The sequence below is a fragment of the Sorex fumeus genome, unplaced genomic scaffold (assembly GCF_029834395.1).
Source record: "Sorex fumeus unplaced genomic scaffold, SorFum_2.1 ptg000026l, whole genome shotgun sequence".
Taxonomy (NCBI): domain Eukaryota; kingdom Metazoa; phylum Chordata; class Mammalia; order Eulipotyphla; family Soricidae; genus Sorex; species Sorex fumeus.
The window spans coordinates 2,204,342-2,231,497 of NW_026606083.1; the positions used below are offsets into that span (position 1 = coordinate 2,204,342).

At 37.4% G+C, this 27,156-nt stretch overlaps 1 protein-coding gene across 1 annotated transcript in view; it reads left to right on the forward strand.

Annotated features, from left to right (window-relative positions):
* Positions 1-394: 394 nt before the first annotated feature.
* TYR (tyrosinase) overlaps positions 395-27,156 on the forward strand; it is a 144,966-nt gene continuing 118,204 nt past the window's right edge. Inside the window, exons 1-2 of the mRNA XM_056114686.1 lie at positions 395-1,213; positions 19,798-20,014. Coding sequence (XP_055970661.1) covers positions 395-1,213; positions 19,798-20,014 — 1,036 coding nt within the window. The remainder of the gene's footprint in view (positions 1,214-19,797; positions 20,015-27,156) is intronic.

Consider the following 27,156-nt stretch of genomic DNA (forward strand, 5'->3'; position numbering starts at 1 on the left):
GAGATGTTTAACACTACCTAATCTTAATAAGAGAATCCCAGTTCCTGACTTCTCATTTTCAGATTCATATAACTGATTTTTAGTCAGTTGAATTTACTCAGATCAGGTTTTATTATGATTGCTGTTATTATTATATCAACAAGAATTAAGCCATTTATGATGGATGCTCTTTGCATCCTATCCTACAGATGGGATACAGGCCAAGTGAAAAGAAAACTTAGTCATGTGCTGTTCAGAGAATGAAAGCTTAAGGCTGAGTGTTTGATGTTGAAAATGGGAGTGGTGTTATATAGGTCTTAGCCAAAACATGTGACAGTCACTGTAGGGATAACGGGAAACTGAAGCGTATGGTTCAATTAACCAGCGGCCGCAGACTGCTGAGGACTGAGCGAGAATGCTCCCTGCTGCTGTTTATCTGCTGATATGGAATGTGCAGACTTCTGCAGGCCACTTTCCCCGAGCCTGTGCCTCTTCCAAGAACTTGATGGAGAAGGAATGCTGTCCAGCATGGACAGGGGACGGGAGCCCCTGTGGCCAGCTCTCCGGCAGGGGTTCTTGTCAGGATATTCTTCTCTCTACTGCCCCACTCGGCTCTCAGTTCCCCTTTAAAGGGGTGGATGACCGGGAGTCTTGGCCCTCTGTCTTTTATAATAGGACCTGCCAGTGTTTTGGTAACTTCATGGGATTTAACTGTGGAAATTGCAAGTTTGGCTTTGGGGGACCAAACTGCACAGAGAGACGACTCTTGGTGAGAAGAAACATTTTTGATCTGAGTGTTCCAGAAAAGGATAAATTTCTTGCATACCTTACTTTAGCAAAGCACACGATCAGTCCCGACTATGTCATCCCTACAGGCACCTACGGCCAAATGAATAACGGCTCAACACCCATGTTCAGAGACATCAACATTTACGACCTCTTTGTCTGGATGCATTATTATGTGTCCAGGGACACGTTTCTTGGAGGGTCGGAAGTCTGGAAAGACATTGATTTTGCTCACGAAGCCCCGGGTTTTCTGCCTTGGCATAGACTTTTCCTGCTGTTGTGGGAACAAGACATCCAGAATCTGACAGGGGATGAAAACTTCACTATTCCTTACTGGGATTGGCGGGATGCAGAAAACTGCGGCGTTTGTACAGATGAGTACCTGGGCGGAAGCAACCCAGAAGACCCTAACCTGCTGAGCCCAGCGTCCTTCTTCTCATCTTGGCAGGTAAGAGGTGTCAGGTAGAGGAGACCAAAGCATAGAGGAGAGTTGGGGTAGTTTCCTCAGATGGCTGTTCACAACCGCCCCTTATTTCTCTTACCAAACGCAGAAAGAGATACACTATTAAGTACCTTCACCGTTATTTCTGTCTGCTAGAAAGGACAATTAATTGACAGATAAATATTTGTGCAGTATTATCTGTTTGGTTCTTAAGTCATAATAAAGTAAACTTGGTTCATTACTACATTTACTTGGAAATAATAAGAATGCAATACGTATTTGTTGAATAAATGGAATATTTAATATTGATATAAATTCCCTAAATCAATACTTCTGAATATTTTATAATAAATTTTTTACAGCAGACAAATTAATATTACAAGCTCCTGACCTTATGTCAACCACATTTAACAGAATTTGAAGAAAAACATATGGAGAGGCATCATTTCCAAAAAATCTGATTATTATTACCATCAAGAAAGTTGGGGGCAAACTGTACAGATTTACTCTTCATTTTAAAAGTAGATGAGAACTTAAGACCCACCTAGATACATAGTAAAATAACCAATGTTTTTGAAAACATAACCTATCACAAGTGTTTCTGTGGATTTGGTGCTCTGATATTCATTATTTTTCTATCTTAATTACTAAAGCAAGTAAATATAAATATATTAGGTAACATCACACAAAATCACAGAATCACTGAGTAGCAGAGATAAAACTTGTTCTCGGCTAATCTGACTACAAACACTCCACAATATTTCTAAGGATATGAGGCTATGATCTGCTAGCCTAAGGCTGGGTCATTTTATCTCATATTTCTCACTTACAGAAGTCAGCTTGGTTTTTTTTCCTACAAATTTCCAGGATTACAAAGTATTATATAAGGTAAAAGATACTTGTTTTGAAATTTATTTATATTTCTCTTAAACTATACATTCTGGTTCTGAAGGTATGTGAGGGTTGTTGACTGTAGCTGGCAGTGCAGAAGCCACTCTAGGCTGTCCTATGCCTACTCCAGGAAGCACTCAGGGATCAAGGAGCACCAAAGACCATACTTAGCCTTTCCAGATGCGAAGTATGAATTCATCGCTTCCATTAAATTATCTCTCCTGTTACTAATGACACTTCTTAGTTATTTACCATTTTGAGACTATCATAAAAAGAATGCACATCTGCCTCTTTACCAAGAATTTACTACATATGCTTTATCAGCATTTTCCTAATATTTAAACAAAATAGAATCATGTCACTGTCACTGTCCTCCTGTTGTTCATCGATTTGCTCGAGTGGGCCCAGTAACATCACCATTGTGAGACTTGTTACTGTGTTTGGCATATCGAACACGTCACGGGTAGCTTGCCAGGCTTTGCCATGCGGGCAAGATACTCTCGGTAGTTTGCCAGGCTCTCTGAGAAGGGTGGAGGAATCGAACCCGGGTCGGCCACATGCAAGGCAAATGCTCTACCACTGTGCTATCACTCCAGCCTCAAACAAAATAGAATAATGCCTAAAAATTTGTTCCTTGGATTATTTTGACATATAAATGACTTTCTCCCACCTTTCTCTCGTACTTAGTTCACATCTTCCAAATGGAGCCCTTAAGTCTCCTTGAAATATGGTCACTGTAAAATTTCTGGTGTCACAAATGTCAAAAAATTACTAAGAGTAATGAATGTATTTGTGTGGAAGAGACGGGCAATGTGTACGTAGAAGCTATTTCAACAAGGATTTAGATCTACCTTATCCTATACAGTAAAAACTGTTCACCTGGCACTCACATTCTGTCTTAATGTTTAAAATACTGGATATAAGCTGTTTGATCATTTGTAAAGCTTTCTTACAGCAGAAAAAAATAGAAATTATTTAAAATTACATAAAAATTGTATATAAAAATTAAAATTATAGAAATAAAAAGTATTTAAAAGTCAGACTGATGGCGTCTGAGTCGTTACAGTGGTTACAGCGGTAATGTGCTTACCTGGCGCATGGCTGACCTAGGTCCAGTCCCTGGAACCTTATAGGGTTCATGAGCATGACAGAGATGGTTTCTGAGTGTGGAACCAGGAATAAGCCCCTAGCAGCACTGGGGGTGGCCCCACCACCAATAAACATGTAATAATACACACATTGAATTTTATGTACAATTATTGTTGTTTAACTATATAAGAAGACATTACCCAATGTTACCCCAAATTTCTTTTTTTCCAGTCACTTATTGATTGTTGAGTAGAAAATTTTCTTTACTTGCTTGTGACCAATTTTATTTTAAGATCAATAAAAGTATTGGAATCTGTTAGTCATCAAAATACTAAAGCTATAACACTAAGTTAATATAATTGTATGGATTAAGTTGCGATTTAGTAGCTGATATTAAAATTTAGCAGGAAATAGAGAAGACGAAGAACATTTTTTGTTTTAAAAAAAGACCAACAGTTCTAAAGGTGAAATAAATCAGCACACACAAGTATGTCGTAGTCTATTTTGTTTGGCACAGACCAAACAACAAATCAGTGTGATAATACAGTGGTGGAGATGCTTGCCTTGCACATGGCTACCTGAGTTCAAATCCCTGGATCCCATGTGTTCCCCTGAGCCCCGCCAAGAGTGAGCCTTGAGTACAGAGCTAAGAGGAACCTGTGAGCATCGCCAGGTGTGGCCCAAAAACAAAATACTAAAAGAGAGACCAAGTAACTTCTAGATTCCAGAAATTTTTCACTATTTTCCAAATTACATAAACTGAGAGACTCTTATGTAAAGCCTCACTTTTTTCTTGATTTTGTAATTTTTTTCCACTTGATAAAAACCTACAAATTAAAATTTTATAGCAGTTATCAGTTCTGTGTTGATAAATTTTCACCACACATAGTGCAGTATCTATATTTTCTGAAAGATGAATGAAGGCCCAAAATGTAAAATGATTTTACCATGATCATATAACTGAGAACTAAAACCCAGTACCTGATTCCAATGCTAATTTTCGATCAACATTTTGTTCTCTATTTAAAAGGAGTGATGTGATTTAAAAGTTTTATAAGTACTCAAATAAGTACTAATTTGTGTAAAATTTGTCTAAGTAGTTACTTAGACTTAGTTAAAATTAGTTGCACAGTTGCACAGATATCCTGATATAGCCCTTTAAATTGATGTTATCTTTTTTAAATATTCCTTGAACTTTCACTAATCCACATTTATTACTCAGGTAGAAGTGAATTTTATTCCTTAAAAGAAATATTGATAATCACTATATGTTGCCCATAATCATTTTCAAACCTATTCTGGTTCACCAAATTGTCAATTACTGCAAGATAGACACCATCTCTATTTTATTCTTATATCTAAAGGATCCAGAAATAGACTTAGCTTTATAAGTGTATATTAGATGGGATGAAATTCAAAAACCATAAAAATGCCTATTCTAATGCTAATATACACAAAAAGGAAATTATTGATGGCTGTATTTTCAATATGTTTCTTAGATCATATTTCTTTACAGTACTAACTTCCCAAGGTCAAGAAAACAACAATATCAAAAATAATAAGTGATTTTTCAGTCAAGAATAAAATACCTAAAGTGTTTCATTCTAAGCTTCTGAGTATATATTCATCAAAAAATAGAATGCACAATTGAGAATACAAAGCACATAATATCATATATGAATATAAGTGATATTAACCTTCTGGGTACAATTTAAGTTAAATAAAATAGCATATGAAATAAGATTCCTTGTGTTATTTTGTTAGCTTATACTTAAAATTGTCTCTTTTACCAATTTGTTCATTTGTTTGTTTAAAGCAAAATTCATTTAAACTAGAATTAAATCATTGATTTGAAGGGCCCAATTTTTGGAGGAATTCTCAATGCTTTTCAAATACAAATAATTTTGTTCAATATAATCAATATAATCAGATTCAATATAATCAATATTTTGAATACACAGATAAGCTAGTTATAAAATGAAATGGTAGATCAGGAATAGTTATGATGAATCAAAATAAAGTAAAGTAAAGGCCCTCCCGTTGTTCATCGATTTGCTCGAGCGGGCCCAGTAACGTCTCCATTGTGAGACTTGCTGTTACTGTGTTTGGCATATCGAATACGTCACGGGTAGCTTGCCAGCCTCTGCCATGCGGGCGAGATACTCTTGGTAGCTTGCCGGGCTCTCCGAGAGGGGCGGAGGAATCAAACTCGGGTCGGCCATGTTGGCCGCTTGTAAGGCAAACGCCCTACCGCTGTGCTATGGAATAAGGAGAAGAAATTTTTACCTAGATAACAGTAGCGAATAAAATGTGACTAAGGAGATTATTCATCAGGTGAAAACCACATCTCATGGAAGCAAACAATGGGCAGAAAAATCCAGACAACAGAGTGGTGGGGTTCTGGTAACCATAGCAACGGCTCCGTTTCTCAAAAAGCTTCTCATTCTTCCTTATGAAATATTTGGTGGAATGTCATTCCATTTATTTTTTTCAGACAAGCTTCTAATGTCATAATACATTTTTTGATCCTGAAATCATTTTACATTTGAAAACTTATTGCTATTTCCTTAAATTTAAGACAATGCTCTCTATGTTCACTTTCTCACTTTGTACATCTGCTCTTGTCTACCTTCATTTGACTCGAAACACTTAAGGTTTTAAAAGAACAGTTCACTCCTCAAAGAACTATAAAATTCATCACATGAAATTAACAAACAATGTAAAGTCTTGAGTTTTTCTAACAAAAAATTGAGTATTAATCATATGTACTTGTTTTTTGTATTAATGGAAATATCAATTGTAACAATAAGCACAAAAATACAATGGGAATTTTATAAGCTTTGAAACACATAAACAGATTATAAGCTTTGAAACATATAAATGGTAGATTTGTATAACATTTATCTTTAAGATTCTGGGAAAATTATAAATTGTTCTGAGAATTTTGGATAAGTAAATAATAAAGCATTATTATCAAAAATTTTAGCAAGTCAATTTATATAAAATTATTAGTGCAAGTATCTTAAATAGTGTTTAAGTTTCTGTGTGGAATTATATCTCAGTATTACCATAATTATGAATGTTCAAAGAGCACTCAAAACAATTTAGAGATCAACAGTCCATTCCTTAATAATTACAATAGCAGTCACCATTAAGCCCTTGAGTGGGTGCAATTTGTGAATTGCTTTATATATTTTAGATTATTTATCCTTATAAAGATTGTTGTAGTCCTCACTGAGATACCTCAGAGACATTATGTAATATCAGAGGCATTTAATACTGGGGTATTCTCTAATTCCTCCACACTGATGCAGTTTATAAACAGGTAAAGCTTCTTTCTGATTGCATTCTCTTATTATCATAGCACTGACAGCTTCTGCTAGCAATCCTTCCTTTCAGTCTAAAATAAAATCATACTTTGGGAGTAAATTTTTCAGACTATTTGTGTAATCAGGGTAAATTTTCTCCTGACTAATCTATTTAAACACTTAATCTCTTTGACATTGGCATCTCAGTTAGAATAGATTTATTCAAATCTCTCTAATGTAACCCAGTTAGAGACTTAGTAAGTATCAAGGGCTGAGAGCCAGCGTGGGTCAAAAGGCCGTTGTCTTGCCTTGCACACTGGCCAACTTGGGTTCAGTCCCAAGCACCTGATTTGGTTCTGGAGCCCTGCCAGGTGTGATGCCTGAACAATGTCAGAAGTGAGCCATGAACAGTGCCAGGTGTGCCAAAGAGAGAAAGAGAGACCTAGTAAGTATCCTCAAACGTTTAATTGTAAAAATAGGGGCCAGATGAGGGTGCTGGCTTCAGTTCTGACAACTCATGTTATCCTGACAGACAGGGACTAACTTCAGCATTTAACCTGCTAATTAAACTCTCTCACCTTGGTGGTTTTGTGTTTGGGCAAAGTCTCTTACTTTCTGAAACGGTGGGCCCTGAGAAGCCGGTAATGATTTTCAGGCACCCAGTTAGGGTCTTGATTTGGATTTTTGTTGCAGGTATTGCTATGTATTGTTGTCTTACCTTAAAGTAGATGAAGTAGAACAGGGACATCAGCAAGAAGTCGTAGTTTAGAAGAGGGGTAGAAAATGGGAATTTGATGATAAAAGTCTGTACATCGAGGACAATTTTGTGATAAGTAGAAATTATCAAGTGTGTCAAAATGAGCACCAGTAGGGCTGGGCAATGGTACAGAGAGTGAAACCTTGCACTTGACTGACTCTGCTTTGGTTTTTCTTTTGTTTCATTTGTTTGGTTTTTGGGCAACACCTGGTAGTGCTCAGGGCTTACTCTGGCTCTGTGCTCAGAGATGACTCTTTTGGTTGGGGAGGACTCTCTGGCTAAGGGAATTGGCCACGTGCAAGGCAGATTCCCTGCCTGCTTTCCTCCATCTCCCACCTCTGGCACCTGGTTTGATACCCACAAGCTCTTCAGATCCCCTAAACACACAGAGAAGATATCCCAGAGGATTCTTGGATGTTGACCAAACAACCCCCTCAAAAAAGCAAAACCCCAAAAATAAAAACTAATGAGGACCAATAAGGAACACTGGATTTTGCAATTTGCAATGAAGTTTTATAATAAAACCTTTTATAAAGAATAGAAGAAACTAAAGAGTGCTGCCTATTAATATAAATGAGTATTAAGAATCAGAAGATAGTTGTTAGGATTTGTGTCTTCAAGCATTCAAATTCTTATTGAAATATTGACTTCCAGAATTTTATTATCTATGTAGCATGAGATTACTTAAATTCTAAAAACTTAGAGTCTCATTTATTAAATATGAATAACAAAAGCACTTATTTTAGTTATTTTATCATTTATACAATTTATTCAAACTATACTTTTTGAACGCTTGCTGTTTTCAGGCATAGTTTTATGTAATGTGAGAATAATAGTGGACAAGAAAAATACATCTGATATTTTTGTTGTGCTTATAGTTTTCTAGGTACTGTTAGGAAATTTAATGATGTATGTAATTTTGCTTTATCAGTTTTGTAAAACACTCCAAGTACTAAGTACTTTGCATAGATTTCCTTCTATTAGGTAGAAGCTAGGGTATATGTGGATGGAATAAAAAGTAATAGACAATAAATTATGTAGCATGATATAAAGTGTTAAGCACACTGATAATATAGAATGCAGTGGTACACAGTTAATGTTTAACTTTTATGTGGGAGAAACAATTTGATTCATAGTATATTCCAATTTCTGCCAATAACTATTCCAATAAATACTCCAATATTGGATCCCAAACTACCACTGCGCTATCAATTAAGTCTGAACTGTCAATTTTCATCTACTTGGTGCTCACCAGTTCTAATATGAATGTATATAAATGGGCATAATATTAAATATATAGTTAAATATTATATCAGGATGATATAATAGATGATTAGGCTACACCTCTTTTATATATAATAAAGGTTATGACAAATACGCCAGAGGTAGTGGTTAAGGTATATACTGTGCATGTGGATTACTATAGTTCAAGCCTCAAGCACCACCTAATCATCCAAAATTCATGTGGGACTTGCCTAGAGGTAATCCTGAGCTCAGTCTGAGTGGCCTTGGTAATCCCTGCACTACAGGTTCTGAGCTACACCAGCAATCCAGCTTTTATAATTTTTTAAATATTTTCATTGAATCACAGTGATATACACATTTATGAAGTTGATAATTATTGGATTTCAGTCATATAATGTTCCAACACCTGTCCCTTCACCCCTGTACATTTCCTATCACCAAATGGTACCAGGTTCCCTCCTGCTCCACACTCCCCTGTCTGCATCTATGGCAGGTACTTCCTTCCTACCCTTGAAACCATCTTTCTCTATCTCTCTAACTTTCTGTCTCTGTCTCTCTGTCTATCTCTGCCTCTCTCTCTTAAGGTTTGGGCCTTATGGTTTGCAATACAGACAATAAAAGGAATGAAAGGTTGTCAGGTATATCCCTTTACATACTTTCAACACTTAATTCCTTTCAAAAATGATAATTTCCAACTATTATTCGTCACATGGCCCCTCCTCTATCTTAACTGACCCTTGTGCCCCAAATATTCTTTTTTTTATATTTATTTATTTTTTAATAGTGAGGCACCATGAGGTACAGTTGCAGACTTACACATTTTTGTGCTTGGGTTTCGATTATACAATGATCAAGCACCCATCCCTCCACCAGTGCGCATTTCCCACCACCTCGGATCCCAGCATCCCCTCCCCCCGTCAGCCCCCATCCCACCCTGCCTCTGTGGCAGGGCATTTCTCTCTCTCTCTCCTTTTGAGTGCCGTGGTCTGCAAAAGAGGCATTGAGTGGCAATCATGCTTGGTCGACAGTCTACCCTCAGCATGCTCTCCCATCGTGGGCGGATCCTCCCAACACCCTTTATTTGGTGTTCCCTTCTCTTTCTGAGCTCCCCCTTCCCCTAACATGTGTGGTTGTCCTCCGGTTCATTGAGTAAAATTCCTGGTACTAATCTCTGCCATTCTTGGGTGTTAGTTTCCTATTTTGTTACTTTATGTTCCCCAGATGAATGCAATCTTTCTATGTCTATCCCTTTCTTTCTGAGTCATTTCGCTTAACATGATACTTTCCATGTAGTACCACTTGTATGTAAACTTCATGACTTCGTCTTTTCTAACAGCTACATAGTACTCCATTGTGTAAATGTGCCAGAGTTTCTTCAACCAATCATCTGTTCTCGGGCACTCAGGTTTTTTTCCAGATTCTGGCTATTGTAAAGAGTGCTGCAATAAACAGACAGTTGCAGATGTCACTTCGGCTATATTTTTTTGCCTCTCTGGGATATATTCCCAGGAGTGGTATTGCTGGGTCAAATGGGAGCTCAATTTCTAGTTTTTTGAGAATCATCCATACTGTTTTCCAGAAGGGCTGAACCAGTCGACATTCCCACCAACAGTGAAGGAGTGTCCCTTTCTCACCACATCCGCGCCAGCACCGGTTGCTTTTGTTCTTGTGGATATGGGCCAGTCTCTGTGGTATGAGGTGATATCTCATTGTGGTTTTGATCTGCATCTCCCTGATGATTAATGATGTGGAACATTTTCTCATGTGTCTTTTAGCCATTCGGATTTTTTCTTTGTCAAAGTTTCTATTCATTCCATCTCCCCATTTTTTGATGGGGTTGAATGTTTTCTTTTTGTGGAGTTGAACCAGGATTTTGTATATCCTTGAAAGATGTGTAGTTGTACAGATGTGTAGTTGGCGAATATCCTTTCCCACTCAGTTGACTGTCTTTGTATTTTGGTCACAGTTTCTTTTGAGGTGCAGAAGCTTCTTAGTTTAAGATAGTCCCATTTAACTATCTCTGTTTTCACTTGCTTGGCCAGCGGTGTGACATCTTTGAAGACACTATTAGCTTCTATGTCATGAAGGGTTTTGCCAGCATTTTCCTCAATGTATCTTATGGATTCCGGTCTGATGTTGAGGTCTTTAATCCACTTAGATCTTACTTTTGTACATGGAGTTAGGCAGAGATCTGAGCCCATTTTTTTGCATATAGCCGTCCAGTTTTGACAGCATAATTTGTTAAAGAGGCTTTCCCTGCTCTACTTCACTTTTCTTGCCCCCTTATAGAAGATTAGATGTTCGTATGCTTGGGGGGGGGAAGGGGGACATCAGTATATTCAACCCTGTTCCATTGGTCTACAGCTCTGCCTTTGTTCCAGTACCATGCTGTTTTAATTATTACTGCCTTGTAGTAGAGTTTGTAGTTAGGGAGGTTGATTCCTCCCATTTTCTTTTTCCCAAGAATTGCTTTAGCTATTCGTGGGGCTTATTGTTCCATATGAATTTCATGAGTGTTTGCTCCAATTCTTTGAAGAATGTCATGGGTATCCTAATAGTGATTGCATTGAATTTATACAGTGCTTTGGGAAGTATTGCCATATTGACAATGTTAATTCTCCCGATCCATGAGCAGGGGATATTTTTCCATTTCCTCATATCCTCTTTTATTTCCTGAAGTAGAGTTTTGTAGTTTTCTTTGTACAGGTCCTTTACTTCCTTAGTTAAGCTGATTCCTAGGTACTTGATTTTCTGGGGCACAATTGTGAATGGGATTGTTTTCTTCATGTCTTTTTCTTCTCTTTCACTATTTGCATATAGGAAAGCCATGGACTTTTGGGCATTGATTTTATAACCTGCCACTTTACTATACAAGCCTATTGTTTCTAGAAGTTTCTTGATAGAGGTTTTAGGGTTTTCTAAGTATAGTATCATATATCATCTGTGAATAGTGAGAGCTTGATTTCTTCCTTTCCTACCTGGATGCCCCTAATATCTTTTTCTTGCCTAATCGCTATTTCAAGTACTTCCAATACTATATTGAACAGCAGTGGATAGAGTGGGCATCCTTGTCTCGTCCCTGATCTTAGACGGAAGGCTCTCAATTTTTTGCCATTGAGGACGATGCTTGCTGTAGGCTTGTGGTAGATGGCTTTAACTATATTGAGAAAAGTTCCCTCTATCTCCATTTTGGCTAGGATTTTCATCATAAATGGGTGCTGGATCTTGTCAAATGCTTTCTCTGCATCTATTGATATGATCATATGATTTTTATCTTTTCTTTTGTTGATATGGTGGATTATATTGATTGATTTCCTAGTGTTAAACCAGACTTGCATCCCCGGGATGAATCCTACTTGGTCATGGTGTATGATCTTTTTGATGAGTAGTTGAATTCTATTTGCTAGTATTTTGTTGAGAATCTTCGCATCCGTGTTCATCAGGGATATCGGCCTGTAGTTTTCTTTTCTTGTGGTATCTTTGTTTCCTTTTGGTATTAGAGAGATATGGGCTTCATAGAAACTGTTGCCCCAAATATTCTTGTGGCAAGCTTCCAACCACAACCATTGACCAGTCCTTCTGGACCCTGATATTCAAGCAATGCATCTTTTAACCCACACATTTAACTGGTTGACCAGTTGCAATAATCAGGAGAGGTTCTGAGACTCCTGAGCATGGTTTGGGAGTCCACTCTCTCTCAAAAAAGATATGAAAGCTATCCATTTATATGTCTGGGGAGAAAGTGATCCATGCCCCTCCTCCTAAAAGTGCAGGACTTGGTTAAAGAGGAATGCTCAGTGAGACCTAGACAAATGAGGGGGTCACAGAAGAGTGAGAAAGGGAAAAATGAGTAGGAAATAAGGTTTTCTTCACTCAGAAAGCCTGCTGTAAATAATAAACTCATGAGATTTTACTTACAATTTCAAACAGAGTTTAAGAAAAACAAAAATCAATGGCATAACAACCTGAGCCTGGCACCAACTATTAATACTCTAACTAAGCTTAAGAAACTATGAGAAAAAGAAATTTCTGTGTCTTGGAGATGGTGATTGAGTGGTGTTGGCCATTCAATAAAACTATTAGGTAGAAGAATGGGGATGACCAAATTTGTTCAGAAGAGAGTATATGAAAAATGATTAGTGTAAACTTTTGTCCTTTATAATCCTAATATGAGAACCCCATTGATAAAACCCAAAGAAACTTCAATGGAGCTATCTCTCCTTGGCTTGTCAGAAATTTAACTTTTACCGCCCAGAATTTGCTTGCATAATTTGTAAGTAAAGGACAACTACTTACCTCTAGTTGGTCAAAGTTCCAATTCACAGATGGATTTGTATTTCTTTTTACTATTCTAGGTTTTTTAAGTCAGTTCTAAGTCTACTTTTGTTAAGTGCTCTCCTCTAATACCCCACATGGTTTTGTGTTTCATGCTTAACTCCTGTCTTTCTAACAATTTCCAGGATTACTCTTGTTCCTTTGCATTCAAATCAGTAAGATACATTTAATACAAATTTATCCTTGCTACCAGATTTATATTCAAGTTTTCCTCTTTCACTCTGACTCATAGCTGTACATTCTTTATCATACACAATCGATAGAACATGCAAGATATTGCATTAAGATGTCTTACTTATTTTTAATTTTTTTTTAAATTTTAGGCACTGTGGTTTACCACACTGCTAATGGTAGGGTTCCATGAATAACATGTTCTAGAACCACACCTTCCCCCAGTGTCCACTTTCCTCCACCATTGTCCCAGTACCCTCGTCCATCCTATTCCCAGACACAGTCCCCATGAGAGATTCTCTCCTGAAGACAAGTTCTCAGTTTCTGAAGATTTGGGGTGCTGGGTATTTCCCAACTCTTTTTCTTTCTATGCCATATATAAGATTTTCCTGTGTATGTCCCTCTCCTTCTGACTGAATTCACTCAGCATGCTACTCTCCAGATCCATTCACATAGAGAAAATTGCATAATTTCATTTTATAGTTGAATAGCATTCTGCTATATACCATAGACTTTGTTATTCTTTGATCTGTTTGACTTTGGGTTGTTTCCAGATTTGTACTACTCTGAATAGTGTTTTAATAACATCAGAGTGCAAGTGTCTTTTTGAATAGTTTTGGAGTTCTTGGGATGATAGAAATGGAATTACTGGGTTAAATAGAAGCTCAATTTCTGTTGTGTTGAGTAGTATCCATATTGGTTATCAAAACGACTGGAGCAGTCAACGCTCAACAAGCAGTGAATGAGCATCCCCATTTCCCCACATCCATTCCAACAGTTACTGCTGTCATTTTTTGTGGTGTTTCCTAGACTCACCTCTGTGAAATGATATCTCAATATGAGTTATTACTTTTTTGCATTATTCACTTTTTGGTCATGTGTAATTTTTCATATACCATTATCCATCTGTATGTCTTTTCGAGGAAGCTTCTGTTCATCTTCCTCCCACTCCACTCCTGCCCCTATCCATTTTTATGAGGCTGGTTGTTTGTTTCTTGAAAGGTTCTACTGGTGCTTTAAATGTCTTGCATGTTATTCTTTTGTCAGATGAGGAAACATTTTCGCCAGTTCTGCGGTATGTGTTCTTATTCTGGTCACTGCTTCTTTTGAAATGCAGAAGCTTTTTAGTTTTATGTAGTCTCATGCGGTTTACATTTGTTTCCATTTTCTTGCCAATGATATTAAATCATTAAAGATAGCTATAGGTTAAATGTTATGAAGTATTCTACCTATGCATTTTCAATATAATTTATATAGAATTAAATAATATATAAATTATGTAATTTATAATTAATTTATACAATATAATTTAATTTAGTTATTACGTTCATCTTTTTAATCTATTTTTATTTTACTTCAGTGTTTGGTTTTAGAAGGAGGTTTAAGTTAAAGTCATGCATCTGACTGACCCATTTCCTCAACACCATTTCTCGAAGAGGTCTCTATTCACTTCATAATTTTTTGCTCCCTTGTTTAAGATTAATGGTCAATATACCTGATAAATGTATGCCTCTGGACTCTTCATTCTATTCCACTGGTATGAAAGTCTGTCCTTATTTCAGTATAACACTTTTTGATTACTACATTTTTTTGGATATTTTAAAATTGGAGAGAGAAAATCCTCTAGTCTTTGGGCTGGAGCCATAGCACAGCAGGTAGGGCATTTGCCTTGCACACGGCTGACCCGGGGTTCAATTCCCATATGGTCCCCCAGCACTGCCAGGAGTAATTCCTGAGTGCAGAGCCAGGAGTAACCCCTGTGCATAGCCGGGTGTGACCCAAAAATTAAAAAAAGGAAATCCTCTGATCTTCTCTTTCCTTCAAATTGCCTTGGCTATTCAGAGTATTTTATTTCTCCATCAAACTTTTGCCATAATTTTATCCATGTCCTTTACATATGTCATGGATATTTTAATAGGGGCTGCATTTAATCTGTATAATGTTTTGAGTAAGATTGTCATTTAGATGATCATTCAATTTTATAAGTAGGGGATGTGTTTCCGTTTCAGCCTGTCCTCTATTATTTCTGTTAGTGGTGATTTTTGTATATGTACTTGATTTCTTTGTGAGTCTGATTCCTATATATTTAATTTTCCAAAAGTATACTTTTGAATACATTTAAATTTTTTTTCTCTCTTTCATTTTACTGTTTGCATATATAAAAGCCATGGATTTCTTGTGATGATTTTGTAGCCTGTCACTTACTATACAACTCTTCTGGGATGTTTAGTATGAGTATTTAGTTTTTTGTCTTAGTGTCATGTCATGTGGAAATATTTAGAATTTGTCTTCTTATATGGATGTACTTAGTATCTCTGTCTTGAGAAATTGTTATGGCAAAGACTTCAGATCCCGTAGTGAATCATGATGGTGAGAGTGGGCAACACTGCCTTGCACCTGATCTTGGAACATTTTCAGTTTTTCTCACTAAGTGCATTGCATTCTGTGGGTTTATGGGAAATGGCTTTCACTATGTTCTGGAAAGTTAAACTTTCATTTTATTCAGAGGTTTTATTATGAATAGTTGTTGGATCTTGTCAAATTCTTTTGGGACATCTATTATATGATCATTTTATTTTAATTTTTCATTGAATTGATATGTATATTATACTGATTGATTTACATATATTAAACCATCCTTGCATTCCCCAGATGAACCCACCATTTCATGGTGTATTATGATCTTTTTGTTTGCAATTATCTTGTTGATGACTTTTGATTCTATATTCTCAGTGATACAGGTCTGTTGTTTTGTCATTTTTTCTGAATTTATATTCTGCTTTCTGTATTAATGTTTTCCTTGTAAAAAATTGTTTAATAGATTACTGTTCCTTCAGATTTTGAGAGAGCCTGTAAAGAATTGGGGTTAGGTTTTCTTAGAACAATTCAGACCATCTAGATGTGAGCTTTTGTTTGGGGGAGACTTTTGATTATCATTTATATGTTCTTGATAGTAATTAGTCTATTCAGTTGGTCTGTTTCCTCTTAATTCAATCTTGGAAGGCTTTCAGAGTCCAAAAATCTATCCTTTTCTTCTACGTTCTCCAGTTTCACAGCATAAAGATTTTTGAAGTAGTGCTTGCTAATCAATCTAATTTCTATGATATCTGTTATAATGTCTCCCCTTTGGTATAATCTCCAGGCAGCAAAGGAAGGCCCTGGTGGCTCTTCCCTTTGCCGCCCAGGTTCAGGGGGCCTCGGGCTGCTCCCCCAGCTGGGGAAGCCTGTGCCATGGGGCAGACAGAGGAGGAAAAGAGGGCCAAACCGGCTGATTGATCAGTTGCCATTTATTCCATTCTCCCCATGCACCTGTTCCAGTCTCTCTGAGCCCCACATTCTAGTCTCACACTGGCCCTCATTCTTATCTCCTTGTCTTCCTGCTCATCTCTCCACACTCCATCTCGCAGCCTGGGCTCTCTCTCTCCACATGCCTGCTCCTGTATTCTTCTACATTCTTCTACCTTTGTCTCCCTTGCTAATCTCTCTGCGCTCCTTCTTGCTTCCCTGCTTTCCTCTCTCTCTCTCATCTCTCTCCAATTCCCTCATCTCTCTTCTCCCAGCTATACCCAGTCCAGTAGTAAAATCAACATAATAAAGCCCTTCCTTTGCTCATGGGCAAAATACCAGTTAAGGTGTTTTTTCTCCTTTCCTCAGTTCAATAACTCAATTAACATCTTAATTCTATTTTTTAATGTTAGTTATTTTTGTATGGGCACAGTAAGAAATACACTGAGGCTTGTAGGGCGGCTCTCCTGGGAAAATCTTGCCACAGACTCAGACTACAGTGTTCAGGCCAGATTAATCTTTCCTAACAACTAGCAGGGTCCAAATCTAGTTATTACTTTTTGGATCATGATAGCGTTTGTCCATGACCAAGCTCCTTACTTATAGTTAGGCATTATGGCACTTTGACCAGACCCATTTCGATGCCAGGGTAGCATATAGCTCACTGCTTGCCCTGGCTCCATCCAGTCCCTCATCAGGACTCGTCAGATAGTATTAACTGTCTTCTTATGTCCATACAAAAAGGACATTGCTCTGAATTAACTATGCAAAGGACTTAAGGAGAAGAGAAAAGCAGTATTTACAAGTCAACCGAGCACAAAGAAAGAAGTTGCAAATAAATACAAAGGAATGGGAGCACTGTGATGGGAGTGACCCAATAAACCTAAGCTCCCTGCAGCAAGGCAGAAAGGACAAACCAATGTTATCCTACACCTTTTCACTTTCTAATTTAAAATACTAAGGTATGATCTTTCTTTGGGAATCTTGCCAATGGTCTGTCTGCGTTTATTTTTTCAAAGTATAATCTCTTATTTTTGTTATCTTTTGAATAACATTTTTGTTTCATTTTATTTACTCCTGCACTGTCTTATTATTTCCTAATTTCTGCTTGCTTTATGATTTTTTCTTCGTCTTTATTTAGGTGCTTAAGCTTGCAAATAGGTTGGCCTTCTCTTGCTTCCTAATGAACTCTTGTATTACTAAAAACTTTCCTCTCAATACTTCTACTGTGTACCAAATGTTCTGGTAGTTCATATCTTCATTCTTTTATATATTTCCAGGAATATTTTGATTGCATATATGATTTCATCTTTGACTCACTAGTTGTTCAGCAGTGAGTTGCTTTATTTTAAAGTGTTTGAATTTTTTACCTCATAGCACAGCAGGTAGGGCATTTGCCTTGAAAGTGGCCAAACCGGCCGACCTGGGTTCGATTCCTCCACCCCTCTTGGAAAGCCTGTTAAGCTAATGAGAGTATCTCACCCGCAAGGCAAAGCCTGACAAGCTACCCGTGACATATTCGACATGCCAAAAACAGTAATAGGTCTCACAATTTGTTGTGAAATGTTACTGGTGCCTGCTTGAGCAAATCGATGAATAACGGGAGGACAGTGCTTCAGTGCTGCTTGTGATAAATTTCAGAAAAGTTAACACTTTCCATCTTGATTTTTGTAAGATATGCATTGTATTCCAGCCTTTTCAGGGAAGAGATGGAAGTTGCACACCTCTCTTATTCCTGACTCTGCGGTCAAGGATCACTGGTGGGGCTCAGGGAACAATGTGGGTGCCAGGGCTCAAAGCTGGGTTAGCCAAGTCAAGGCATTTGCCTTACTCCTGTACTATCTCTCTGTTTCCCACCCAGCATGTGTTGTATTCTGGAGTATGCCACATGTGCACTGTTGAAAATTTATATTCAACATTTGGGGAATCTAGTCCTAGATATGTCTGATAAGCCCATGTTTTCCATTTCAACCTTCAAAGTCAGTGTTTCCTTGTTGAATTTTAGACTAGATGATGTATTCACAGGTGATAAAACTATGTTGAACTCTCCAAAAACTACTTTATTGATGTTCATGACTTCTTCTAGGTCTGCTAGTTGTTAAATAATTGTCTGTCATGAAACACATATGTATTTAGGAGCTAAGATTAATTTAATATAACATTATGTGGTTGGGAGCTGCCACTTCAGCTTATGGATTTACTAAAAGAGTCCTACAAGTGTTTCATGTAATACTTGAAGGAGGAAAACTCAAAATATTATCCTTCCTTTCCAGCATTGGACAGAGATCGCTTAATTGACATTGTTTTTCTATGGTCCTCTGTTGCTCTAAGGGCTTGGGGACAAATGTCAGGAGTGTGTCTATATTGCAATTTGATTGACTCTAATATGGTATCACTGTAAGGCTGATTAAATTAAAAATCATGCTAGGATAAAATGGGTACTCAATAGAAACATATCTTTCTGGTTGTGCTTGGGAGACATCATGTTGTGCCAAACTGAACAGGGCCAGCAGCAGGCAATGCCCCTGTGGTAACATTCCTCACTGATAATCTCCAGGCACAGACTTAAGTGGCTCTGGGGGCCTCCGAGCACTGCTGGGGCCCCTAGAGCCGTCCCAGTTCCTGAGTCCTATGCAGCACTCACTGCGGGAGCACCGGGAGCACTGGGAGCACCGAGAGCACCGGGGAGCCGCCAGGGGGTCTGCACTGCCTACTCCCCAAATAAATACAGAAGAGATGTGCAAGGGAAAGATATTCCAGAGGAGAAACGTTTCTGTTTATGGAATAGTGTCTGACATTAAATAAATACCTATCAAATAGCAAATGTTGAAACAGCAGTGTAGGCCAGAGATATAATGCAAGGTTGAATACACTTGCATTGCATTCACCCACATGGGTTTGTTCTCCAGCATTTCAGATGGTCCACCAGGAGCTGCCAGCTCCTGAGCACAGAGCCAGAAACAAGTCTGGAGTGCTGCCAGTTGTAGACCCAAAAGAAATTAAAAGAGAAACTATCAAGCAAAAGTATTATTCTGCACATCCAAAAATAGATAATGGGATACTTTCTGATATAAAGCTCAATGGTGAACCTTTCATTGTTTTTGATATGACAAATAAGTAAAATTTATTTATATTAAGAAAGTTATACATATTCCAGTGTTTATTATTGACAATATTCACGTGTTAGGAACAATCTTTCTAGAAAGACAGCCATTTCTCTTTCTGTCACCACTAGGCTCAGAACTTGATATAGTGTTTAAAATATGATGCACATTTGATAAAAAAGTTGAGTTAATTTCTCATCAAATGAATACTTGATAATTAAATGATGTATAAAATATGAAATGTAAGAGTAGAATGGTACTTTAGGTTTTATCCTTGATTTTTATTGTATAACTTTCAAAAATAGAAAATATTAACCCTGTAAACTTAAACATAATAATCAGGAAATTCAAGCAACTTCAAATTAGTAGTGGAACAAATATTAAACAGGAAGGTGTTCTGTGCAGATCATCTGTAGTCGCCTGGAAGAGTACAACAGCCAGCAGGTTTTATGTGATGGGACCCCTGAAGGACCCTTACTGCGCAACCCCGGAAACCACGACAGAGTCCGGACCCCAAGACTGCCTTCCTCTGAAGATGTGGAACTTTGCCTGAGTATGACCCAGTATGAGTCTGGCTCCATGGATAAAGCTGCCAACTTCAGCTTTAGAAATACACTGGAAGGTAATTTTCTTTTTGCTCTTTTTCCTCTATTTTTTCTTTTTTTTTTTTCTTTCTAGATTCATGTTTACAATCTCCTATCCAAAGCCTAGGATATAGAAGTGTCTAAATATTCATAATTTTCTGAGTTGATAAGAATGTGTAACCTAGGTCTGACAACCTCTGGCCCCACCCCACAGCCTCCCCCACCCCCAGCAAAGGTAAGATCAGAGAGTGTTGAGTAGGGGCCTCTGCCTGACCTTCCACTTCTACCTCTGCTGGCAATTCAGAGACACTTCTCTTTCTCTCCTGGATCAGCGGTGACCTAGTGAAGACGACCCAGAGTATGTTAGTAATGAAGCCACTCTCTGCAGCATTAATGAGGGTTGTGGGGAAGCAGTCATTCAACTTCTTCCCTTGCATAGCCAGGCCTTCGGACGGTCTGGAACAGGAAGCTCCTCCTATAGCTAGGCTCTGTCTTCACGGATGGGGTAACTTGGCTTCCTCTTCCTTTGGGAAGCAAGCAATAGAAATCCAGTTAGAACAAGTAATCCAGTCTCATAAAATCCAAAGCATGAGGGATTCAAGCAAAAATCAATAATAGCTTATACTTGAGGTGGGGGAAAGGCAGTCAGTAGATAGTAACATTCAATGCAGATGGCAGAGATGTTCGAATTACCCGACTTCCACAGGCGCTTCCCAGTCTAGGGAATACAGCTCCAGGCCAGACAGGAGGATGTGCTGCTCGGGCTTTGCAGGGTCCAAAGCGCCTGACTCTTTGTGATGCCCTATGGGCCTCCGGGCTCCTACCCAGCGTCGCTCTCCAGGACCCGGACCCAGGCATTCGAGGCTTGAGTCTAACCAGTGAACAAAACTCACGAACCCAGAGCTGACAAAAACTTCAAAGCACATCTTATGAACCAGTTTGAAAGAAGTTTACAGTTGAAACAAGTGAAACAAGCATTTGTTTCAGTCACTGAAGCAAATGGAAACAAAGGTTCTACAAGCATTGAAATATTTTTAAAGTTTTATAAAGTATACTCATAAAAGGAAAAAGGTACAAACTTTAGAGTACCAAAACTGTTAGTCTCAACCATAGGATACAGAGGAGAAACAGGGTTCAGTGAAGAGGAACATAAACAATAGAAATGATCAACTCTGAAAAAGAGAGAAAATAGACAGGAAAAACAATGGGCAAAGGCGCAGAGATTTGTGAAACTGTGAGAGATGCTGTTATGCTCCCAGAATCTTGAGGGACAAGAAGATTCTGAGAGAATAATTAACTAAATGGGAACTAGAAATGTCTCCAATCTATCAATAGATATAAACAAGAATAATTAGGGACCTATGTGAAGCTGAAATTAGTGAAGCCCAATAAAATCAACACAAAATATCATTGCTGAATTTCAGTAAACTGGCCATGAAAAAATTGTGTTTAGTAACTAAGCAACATTTTACCTATTTTCTTATTTTAATTTATATAATTAAAATTGTAATTTAATTTATATAATTATAATTAAAACTGGAGCGATAGCACAGCAGGTAAGGTGTTTGCCTTGCACGCCGCCGACCCTGGTGGCCTAGGTTTGATTCTTCCACCCACTCTCAGAGAGCCCAGCAAGCTACCGAGAGTATCTCACCTGCACGGCAAACCTGGCAAGCTACCCGTGGTGTATTTGATATGCTAAACACAGTAACAACAAGTCTCAGGACGGAGACGTTACTGGGCCCGCTGGAGCAAATCAGTGAACAATGGGAGGACAGTTCTACCTTCCAATGTATATAAACAGAATTCAATGTTTTGTATGAATGTCATATTTTACTGAGTAATGAATTTAAATTCATAGTTTTTTAAAAAACTAATAAATAGAGCAACAAAACTTTTAAAGAGGAAATTATATCTAGTCAGCTCAATGGTTAAGAATTTTTGTTCCCACTTCTTAAAATCTTGCAGTTCAGTCAAACTTATGACTAAGTAATATAAGCGTTGAGTCAGATATTAAGTCTAAAAAATTCATTGAAATAATCTGATTTTTAAAAAGAGATATCTTTGTAGAATAGGATAGTCAAGACACTTGATCATTAGACCAAAAAAAGAGCTTCTAGGAAGAAGTATATAGATATACCTAGGCATTTCAAAACATTTCTGCTCAGAAACAATGGCAAATAATGCATTTCTGTCCCTTACCACTTCCATTTAAACAAATAAACAAAAATACATAATTATGAAATATCGAAAGTTCTTCTGAGATGAGCTAAAAATATTTCCAAATAATTGAATTACAAAACCTACTCACTTCTATCGGGCTGGAGCGATAGCACAGAGGGTAGGGAGTTTGCCTTGCAAGCGGCCAACATGGCCGACCTGAGTTCGATTCCTCCGCCCCTCGGAGAGCCCAGGAAGCTAACGAGAGTATCTCACCTGCACGGCAGAGCCTGGCAAGCTCCCCGTGCCATATTTGATATGCCAGACACAGTAACAATTGTCACAATGGAGACATTACTGGGTCCACTCGAGTAAATCGATGGACAACGGAAGGACAGTGACAGTGACCCACTTTTATTACTTCATTTATTTTTAAAAATACTCTTCCATTTTTCTTCACTTTGTGTATTTCAGGAAAATTGCTTTGAAAGTATGAGATAAAATTAAAATGTTACATCTATACATAACGATGGTTAATTAAAATTTTCATATTTTTGGAACCAATAAACTGAATACCAAAGGCAATGATTATTTATTTTTGTTGGTTACACCGCACAGCAAAGCCTGGCAAGCTATCCTTGCCTATTCAATATGACAAACAGAGCAACAAGTCTCACAATGGAGATGTTACTGGGCCCGCTCAAGCAAATCGATGAACAATGGGAGGACTGTGCTACAGTGCTACAGTGTTGGTTACACATATTTAGGGTGTCAAAGTGATAAAATACTTATTTAGATCCACACTACAGTGTAAATTTTTAGTGAAGCATTAACCATGTTATCCATGGTAGAATGTATGAAATAAGATTATCTCTCCAATGCCATGAATTGGTTTAATTCCATTTCCTTTGAGGTAAAAAACAAAACAAAACAATACATCAAATTTTAAAACAAATCAGGGACCAGAAAATTTTGGTATAATGGATAAGGTGCTTGCTTTTCAAGCAATGAGCCAGGTCCAGTCCGAGGGACTGCATATATATTGTGGGCTGAACCCTACCAAAAGGGACCCCTGAAGCACAGACTCAGGAAGAAGCCCTGAGCACAGGTTTGGCATCGACTCCCCTGAGTAAAAATTTAAAATGAAAACAAAATAATTTCACACACTGAAAAATCTAGAGAAACTATCTAAAATTTGGTGTATTGTCTGTAAGAGGAAAATTATAAAATGCAATGTAAAATAAAATAAATTATATGCCAGAGGTTTATGTAACTTTACAAATACAACTTAAAAATTAATATCTAACATTTGTTGAGGTACTAAGAAATTTAGTCATTTTCATAAATAATTTATCTGCCTTTTATCAACACTGACCTAATTAATAAGTTCTATTTATTAACTCCACTTTGCATGTAATAATATATCAGAAAGACATAGTTTTATTGAAATATAGGACGCAGGTATGAGACCTTGGATTCAAAATTATTTCTGAATTATCATAATCTTATTAAACACTGTTCTTAAATGTGGTAAAGTATTCTATCATCCTTGAGAAAACATCATTTGAATTTAAAACACAAGAGTGTGGATGAACAGTAACTGACCCAGCACACCCCTTTCATTAATAAAATAGAGATAACATTTCTTTACTACTTCTAGGTATCAAATAAATATTTTCTTAACTGTGAGATACCTTTGTTATCTCACAGTTAACGAAAGTCTTTTTTAGAATTTATGTAAAAATTAAAATCATGTTATCTTTTATTAGTAGTTACCAAATTATATATCTTTTTTCATATACTCTCTCAGAATCTTGTAACAGTAACATTACAGAAAATCTTGAAAGTTTATGACCTTGAATTTTTAAGGTGAGTAGTTCAGTAAGTATAAAATGACATGTAAATAAAACTATAAAATAAAGCAATTGACAAAATGATCAATACTACAGACATATGTTGATTATGGTAGGTACCCTGGATGAAAAGCATTGCTTTCTTGTACAACAAAAGTACCTATGGTTCTAATTATACCAATAGTCTTTCTTTTTTCCTTTTTTTTTTTTTTGCTTTTTGGGTCACATCATGCAATGCACAGTGATTACTCCTGGCTCTACACTCAGGAGTTACCCCTGGTGGTGCTCAGGGGACCATATGGGATGCTGGGAATCGAACCTGGGTTGGCCGCATACAAGGAAAATGCCCTACCCGCTGTGCTATTGCTCTAGCCCCTATAACAATAGACTTCAGACAATTTCTTTGTGAAGATATTTGTGAATTAGTTTTTTCTCCTTTTGTTAAAGTTCACTTTAAAGTACTATATAAAAGAAAACTTAGATAATGTATCTTTTAAAACATAGATGACTATTTTGCATATTGAAACAATGAAGATCTAGAAAATCCAGAATTTGAGAGCAAAACTCGCCATCCTCCATCCAAACTGCCATCATTCGATAATAATTCTGATACTTCCATACTAATTATATCTCAAAAGGGAAATTATTGAATGCCCATTTCTTTTCTATTTTTTAATCTAATAACCATGCGATACTCAGTTGCAATGTTGTTCCTGATTGAGTTCCAGTCATACAATATTCCGACACCCATCCCTCCATCAGTCACATTTCCTGCCACTGATGTCCCTGTTTTGCTTCCCATCCACCCCAACCCCACCCCATCCCTGTGATCTGCCAAGGCTGATACTTTCCTTCTCTCTCTCTTATTTCCTTTCAGGCATTGTGGTGTGCAGTTACTGAAAGTATATCATGCATATCTCTTTATCTCCTTTCAGCACTCAGTTTTTGTCCAGTGTTCATTTCCAATGATCACTATTATAGCGGTTCCTTCTCTATTCTAATTTCTCTTCCCATCCCACTTTGTGGCAAGCTCCCTATCATGGACCAGTCTTCCTGGCTCTTGTTTCTAGTTTGGGTATCATTAACATGCTGTGTGTGTGTGTGTGTTTTAATGTCTCTCAAATGAGTGCAATCATTCTATATCTGATCCTCTAACTCTGACTCATTTCACTCAGCATGGTACACTCCATGAGCATCCATATATAAGCACAATTTATGGCTTCATTTTTCTCAACAGCTGTGTAGTATTCTGTTGTATAGATTTACCATAATTTATTTATCCACTCATCTGTTCTCAGGCAAATTGGGTTGCTTCCAGATTCTTGCTATGGTGAATAGCGCGGCAATGAATGTGGAAGTACAGATGGTTTTCCTGTGTTGTGTTTTTTTGGCCACTGGGGTATATTCCCAGGAGCTCAATTTCAAGTTTTTTCAGGATTGTCAAAACGTTTTCAGAAAGGCTGGACCAGCCAGCATTATCACCAACTGTGAGTGAGAGTCCCTTTCTCTCCTACCACACCAGCACTTGTTGTTCTTTGTCATTTGTACCAGTCTCTCTGGAATGAGATGACATCTCCTTGTTGTTTTGACTTGCATCTCCCTGATAATTAGTAGTGTAGAGCACGTTTTCCTATTCCTTTTGCTATTTGTGTTTCTTCTTTGAGGAAGATTCTGTTTATCACTTCTCCCTATTTTTTGATGGGGTTGTATGCTGTTTTCTTGTAGAGTTCTACCAGTGCCTTTAATATCTTGAATATTAGCCCTTATATCATATGAGTGTTGGGTAACTATTTTTCATTCTGTGGGTTGCTTTTTATCCAGGTCATCATTTACTTTGAAGTGCAGAAATTTCTTAGTTTAATGTAGTTTCATTTGTTTATCTTTACTTCTTCTTGCTTGGTCAGTGGTGTTTCAAGAATGTCCTTTTTTTATTTTGCTTTTTGGGTCACACCCAGCGATGCACAAGGGTTACTCCTGACTTTGCACTCAAGAATTACTCCTGGCGGTGCTTGGGGGACCATAAGGGATGCTGGGAATTGAACCTGGGTTGGCCTCGTGCAAGGCAAACGCCCTACCCACTGTGCTGTTGCTCCAGCCTCCAGAATGTCCATTTTTTAAGACATATTTTTCTCCTGTTCTATTTTATCTTTATGATAAAACAGATACAACAATACTTAACTCTAAAGGGAATCTGTAAAATATAATCTCTAGTTAAAATGTGATCAACTACACAGGATATCCATTACTAGGAAAAAGAGGAAAATTAGTATTAGTGGGTAAAAGTGAGAGTTCTCTCATAATACTTCTGATTTTTGTTGAAATATGTAAAATTAAAATAAAATGCTCCTGTAACACGGTTATGTCTACTGAATTTCATAATAGTATTAAATGGGGTGCCCCAAATATTTTATTCCAGACCATCTAAGTTATTAAATAAATGAAAATTTATTATAAAACTTTAAATTTGGTATATTAGATTAACATGCTCTAATGCTACAGACTAAATGTGTATCACCCTAAAGTAAACACTTAAACATGGGACTGGATAAATAGCACAGGGATCAAGGACATTGCCTTGCATAATCTAATGCTGGTTTAATCTGTGCACTGCATGTGTACCCATGAGCAATCTCAAAAGCCAACAGAAAAATCAAGTGCTCCTATAACAATGCTATGTCTGCTAAATTTCATAATAGTGTTATTATATGAGAAAAATCTTGTGTGGAGAAGGAAAGAAAATAGAAAGGAGGAAGGAAGGGAGGGAGGAAGGGAGGAAGGAAGGAAGGAAGGGAGGGAGGGAGGGAGGAAGGAAGGAAGGAAGGAAGGAAGGAAGGAAGGAAGGAAGGAAGGAAAGAAGGAAGGAAGGAAGGGAAGGAGGGAGGGAGGGAGGGAGGGAGGGAGGGAGGAAGGAAGGAGTCATTTTGACAATATTGATTCTTTCGATGTCTGAGTATGGAATCTTTTTTTCATTTCCTAAGATCATCAAGTTCTTTCTTTCTTGAATTTTTTAAAGTTTTCAAGGTATACATTTCTCACTTCTTTTGTTAAATTGATTCCTAGGAACTTACTGTTTTGGAAACTATTTTAAGTGGGACAGATTCTGTGAACTCTTTCCTCTTTGATTCATTATTTGTATATAGGAATGCAATCTATTTTTGTGTGTAGAC